Source organism: Leucoraja erinacea, chromosome 2 (assembly GCF_028641065.1).
Source record: "Leucoraja erinacea ecotype New England chromosome 2, Leri_hhj_1, whole genome shotgun sequence".
Classification (NCBI taxonomy): domain Eukaryota; kingdom Metazoa; phylum Chordata; class Chondrichthyes; order Rajiformes; family Rajidae; genus Leucoraja; species Leucoraja erinaceus.
Window position 1 is genome coordinate 124,412,587 of NC_073378.1, and position 6,000 is coordinate 124,418,586.

The 6,000-nt window shown below is 47.2% G+C and overlaps 1 protein-coding gene across 2 annotated transcripts in view; it reads right to left on the reverse strand.

The window, feature by feature from the left end:
- Positions 1-3,627, reverse strand: part of LOC129715160 (zinc finger protein 438-like) — a 186,580-nt gene extending 182,953 nt beyond the window's left edge. For both annotated transcript variants that reach the window (XM_055665036.1, XM_055665031.1), the window contains exon 1: positions 3,484-3,627. In XM_055665036.1, coding sequence (XP_055521011.1) covers positions 3,484-3,589 — 106 coding nt within the window. In that variant the 5' untranslated portion in view covers positions 3,590-3,627. The remainder of the gene's footprint in view (positions 1-3,483) is intronic.
- Positions 3,628-6,000: the final 2,373 nt, after the last annotated feature.

Sequence of the window (6,000 nt, forward strand, 5' to 3'; positions counted from 1 at the left end):
GGATGTTATTACACCAAATACGATGTTGCAAACCATTTTGTTTATATGTGCAAGGTTATGTATTCCAAGCAAGTGCTTAGTCTTAATTTTAGATTTGATTTCTGTATCCAACATAATGGATTAAACCAGCATCAAAGAATGGAACTATAAGTTGTAGAGCCACAGATGGCATAATCAGAAGTGGCACAGGAAGAAGCAAAGGAAAACTAAGCTAACAACAGACCTCAGATTCATTTTGACAAGAGAATTCCTATACAAATGAAACCTTCTCCTCATTTATCCTCAAACACATCCCATGGCCTAAAAAGATTGTCCATTCGAAGCGAAGAGATGAGAACTCAGCTTAATTTCATCCTGGACTCTTATACCCATGACAAGATTTTTATCTAATCAGACCAAGTGAACCCTAATCTCAGAGTTTATGCCAGTTACCCATCCATTGTGTAATAAAAATGGACTGGCAATCGAAATAAACCTTTTTTTCTGATTAAAGTAGCAGTTAGCTTACAATGCTCCTAGGGCACCATGAAGATTCTGTTACTAAAATTAGTGTTAGGACAAAAGGCAAGAATAACAGGTGCAGCATAACGAATATAATATAATTCTAATTGTTCCAGCATTTTGGAATAGTGTTGATCCGTTTGAAAATTGCCCCATTCTACAAGCTACATTACAGTGTACCTAAATTGTCCCAAAGCAATTACTAATTTAATTAACTAATGTCAAGAAAGTGCAAAAACTTTCTAAAAACTAGCTACATAACAACTCTTTATTTTGCACAAAACTTAAGATAAACCCCATTTCCACAATATATAAATCAACAACATATTTAAGAAAAGCAATGGCCAGAAAATCAATACCTAATGCAAATGCAAATATAATCTTAGAGGTCAAAGAGTAAATATGTACATTTTTGAGTGTAAATCTGGAAGGTTGTTATTCTTTGACAGTAGATAAACAACCAATATATGAACATAAAATTAGGTCAATTATTTGACTGTGAAATGAACACACAGATAGCAAATTTGTTTTTCCTGCAACATTTAATTTAAAAATCTCCTAATACGATATAAACATAAAATTCTTAACTAATTTTAAGTAGTTCAAAATCCAAGCAATCAGATCAAAGGGACGTAATGATGTGCATATTCTGTTCCAAACACAGCAATGTCATGTAAATACAACAGTATGTTATGTTAATATTTGTGATATCCTAGTCCTAGAAAATTGCAAAAGAATGAGGTGCTTTTAAATCATGTTATGAAGCAATAAATTGCATACCTTGACCAAAAATTAAATACAGCTGTTTGTACCAAAGGCACTGGAAAGTATTTACTTTATGAAGTAATATTGATTGCTCGACTGTCACTGACATCCCTTAAATGTAACTGGAAAAAAATTACTTGGGCTGATTGAAGAAAGTTTCTGAATTTTACAGACACTATATTCAATGGTTTAGTCAGACAAGACTATACTTAAAGATGTATGTGAAGGAACTGCGTGTGCAGTTTAAACTGAAGATAGACACAAAAACATAGAGTAACGCAGCAGGTCTGACACCATCCCTGGAGAAAAGGAATAGGTGACATTTCGGTCAGTCTGAAGATGGGTCTCGACCCAAAACATTACCTATTCCTTTTCTCCAGAGATGCTGCCTGTCCCACTGCGTTACTCCAGCTTTTTGTGTCTATCAATGATTAAAGATGCTTAAATGACAACTTATTGTTATGGATAATATTCATTAGAATTGTTTAATTTTAAGAACCATATTACTTGGCAGCTGGCACATCTGTATTGGTTTTCCGTGGGAATTAAAGTATTCATTCCAGGATTTGCACTATTTCCCCTAACCCATCAACTTGATATTAAGATGTTATACCCAGGTAGAATAAACAAAAAAAACTTGAATGTAGGGAGGCACAACACCTTGCAAGGCCTTCCCACCATCACTACTTCTCCACCACCCACCATTATACCCTCCCACCCACCACCACTATCCCCTCCCACCCACCACCACCACTATCCCCTCCCACCCTCTACCACTATCCCCTCCCACCCTCTACCACTACCCCCCCACACCACCACCACTATCCCATCCCACCCACTACCCCCTCCCCACCACCACTACTACTCCCTCCCACCCAGCCAGCACCACTACTCCCTTCCTCCCAACCCCAATACTTCTATCCACCACTACACCACCACCCCCTCCATCCCACTGCCACCACTAATACCCCCCTCCTCCACTACTACTACTACTACTCCCTCCCAATACTATTACCACCAATACTATTACTACAACTACCCCCTCCTTTCCACCCACCCCCACAAAGCCCATTAAGAACTTCAAAAACTACATTTAAGAAAGTGTTCGTAAGCCCCACCAGGGTTGCTGTTGCTTGTAGCAGGTGCTCGCACGGCACACGCCCACACCGGCCTGGCTCAGCGATGGGCGTTCGAGGCTCCGAGTGACAAGCTACCGGGGAAGGATGGGGGATGGAGGAGGGATGATGGAGGAGGAAGGGATGAGGATGGGGGGGTGAGGAGGGAGGGATGAGGAGGGGGAGTGAGGGGGGAGGGATGAGGGGAGGATGCTGGAGGAGGAAGGGATGATGGAGGAGGGGTAATGAAGGAGGGAGGGATGATGGGGGGGATAGGAGGAGGGAGGGATGGAGGGAAGGGAGGGAGGGGGGGGATAGAGGGAGGAGGGAAGGACAGAGGAGGGATGGATGGGAGGAAGGGATGAGGGAGGGGGGTGGATAGAGGAGGGAGGGAGGGATGGAGGGAGGAGGGAGGAAGAAGGGAGGAAGGAGGAGGAGAGGAGGGAGGGAAGGACAGAGGAGGGGGGGAGGAGGAAGGGATGAGGGATGGGGGGGGGATGATGGAGGGAGGGAGGGAGGGGGAGGAGGGAGGAGGGAGGAAGGGGGAGGGGAGAAAAGGGGGGGGGTGGAGGAGGAAGGGGGGGGAGGGGGAGGACAGAGGGAGGGATGGAGGAGGAAGGGAGGGAGGAGGATGGAGGAGGGAGAGGGAGGACAGAGATGGGACAGAGGGGGGGAGGAGGAGAAGGGATGAGGGATGAAGGAGGGAGGTGGAGGGGGGGGGGAGGGAGGGGGAGGGAAGGAGGGAGAGAGGACAGACAGACGGGAGGGGCAGGCCCGATAAACGACCACAGCCCGCCAGGTACCCATGTTGTTCCACACACAGATATTTTAAAAACAACCGCAAGAGCCGCTGCAAAGGGAAAAGGTCAGAGTTGAGGCCAGCACTGGGGAGGGGAGGGGAGTGGAGTGGAGTGAGTGGGCGGCCAGGCCAGGCCAGCGTACCCCTCTCCCCACCACCACCACCATCACAGCTCATTCTTTGCCGCTCTCGGTTATTGTTTTTTCTTAGGGGGGAGGGGACCCGAAAATGCGGGTCAAACACCTGCGCGGTTTGACCCGCCTCCTCGGGGAGGGAGGGGGATGCGAAGCGGCCCTGACTCACCGTGTTTCCTCCTCGGGTTCGCCTGCTTTCTGTGCTTGCACCTGGACGCGTCCGCCATGATGATCCGCTCTGCGTGGGCGCCGCCATCTTCTCCCCTTTCGTCCATCAAGTGCGGCGGGAAACGGCAGCAACGGCGGCGGCGGCGGCGGCAACGGCGGGCCGACCCTCCTCCTCCCCTCCCTCTCCCTCCCCCTCCTTCCACCTCCTCCTCCTCCCTCCCTCTCTCTCTCTCTCCCTCCTCCTTCCTCTTCTTCCCTTCTTCCCTCCCTCCCTCCTCCCCCCTCCCTCTCTCCCTCTATCCCTCTATCCCTCTTCCTCCTCTTCCTCCTCTTCCTCCTCTTCCTCCTCCCTCCTCCCTCCTTCCTTTCCCTCTTCCTCCCTCCCTCCTCCTCGACCAACTAACTACCAGCCGGAATCCAGACCAGCCGAGCAAGCTGGTGTCGGTGCCGAGAGGTGAGGGCTGGCTTCAAAATCGATGTGTTGCAGCCTTGCAGGGAGACACAAAGTAACTCAGTGGGACCAGGCAGCATCTCTGGAGAGGAGGAATGGGTGACGTTTCGGGCCGAGACCCTTCCTCAGACTGAGAGTCAGGGGAGGGGAGGGGGGAGGGAGAGACACAGATAAAGCTAAGGATGGGTAAGGTGAGAAGACGAGACATCAAAGGGGATACGGGGGTCAAGGAATATGTAGAATTGCTCACTGTTAGCTAGGAGAAGATGTAATCATTGGGGACAGCCTAGGAGAAGTCAATATTCATACTGCTGGGGTGTAACCTGCCCACAGTCTGGGGAACACCAGTCTATCAGGCAACTGAATCATCCTACCGCAACCAGAGAGCAGTGCTGAACTACCATCTACCTCTTCGATGAGACTTGGACAATCCTTGATCAGACTTTGCTGGCTTTACCTTCCACTCAATGTTATTCCTTTATCATGTATCTGTACACTGTAAATGGATCGATTGTAATCACGTGTCGTCTTTCTGCTGACTGGTTAGCACGCAACAAAAGCTGTTCACTGTACCTCGGTACACGTGGCAATAAACTAAACTAAACTAAGGTTACTTGAAGTTAGAGTAGTTAATATTTATACTGCTGGTGGGTAAACTGCCCACCCAAATTTACACCCCAGCGGTATTAATACTGACTTCTCTAACTTCAAGTGGCCCTTGCTTTCCCTCTCTCTCCACCCCTCCCCCGTCCTAGTTCTCCAACCAGTCTGACTGTCCCCTTGATCTCTAGGAAGGAACTGCAGATGCTTGTTTACAGTGAAGATAGACACAAAATGCTGGAGTAACCCTGGGACAGGCAGCATCTCTGGATAGAAGGAATGTGTGGCGTTCCGGGTCAGGGACCCTTCTTCAGACAGTCGGGAGAAGGAGACACAGAGATAAGGAAGGGTGAGATGTGAAGAGGAGACATCAAAGAGGATGGGGGTCAAGGAAGATGTAGAATTGCTCATTGTTAGCTAGGAGAAGGTGACAACGAAGCATACAGAGATAAAATTTAATCGGGGGACAGTAGGTCACAAAGTTAGAGGTCAATATTCGTACTGCTGGACCATAGGTTAATCACTTGGATTGTTTAAAAATCAAAATAACCTTTATTCAAGTTTAAAAAATGTACAATACAGGAACTGTGCAAAAATCCTTCCGACATTCTAACCATTCAGGCTATACATACATTCAATTAGTCGTTAACTAGCGTTTACACAAATTACACAATTTTACCCCACAACCTTGCCACTCATGTGACCCCCCCCGGTGTGAAATCCCCTCCCTTATTTGAGAAGCATCTCCATCACACCCTGCCCGCCAATGTCCAGCAGCGGAAAGACCCAAAACTGTGGTCCTCCCAACCAGCCTTGACGTTGGCTGCACCGAGCTTCAGTGCGACCCTCAGCACATACTCCTGCAGTCTGGAGCGGGCGGGTCGGCAACATTCCCTGACGGACATCTTGCTCTGCAGGTAGGTTAACAAAGTCCAGGCAGACCAAAGGACGTCTTTGCCAGAGTTGATGATCTTCCAGCAATACATGATGTCCGGCTCTGAGTACACTGAGTACATCTTGGATGGTGCTGCGAACAGCTCAGGAGAGGGAAAAAATAATTGTCAGTGATTCGATGGATCAGTTATTAAAACAAATCTAATTGAGCCAACAAGGTAGGTGAAAAAGGGAGATCATGTGATAAAACTTGCAACAATAATTTCAAGTGCCATTGGTAACTTTAAATGGTCCTGAGAAATAAATGGCATTAAAATTAACATCTTTGAGAAGTAGGAGGGGTGAGGCAGAAAGATTCAATAAAAGTGTGAACAATGCATCTACCATTTTTACCAATGAATTAACAAAACACCCAAGATGTATATACATTCACTTTTAAAACAGCAAAATATGAATTGAAAACTGAGACAATATCATCCAAGTGTTCAGCAGGGCCAAAGCTAAGGACAATGGGATGAGGAGGAGAGGAAAGGATACGAGGTTAATGCACACCTGGAGTAAAATGGCTAACCT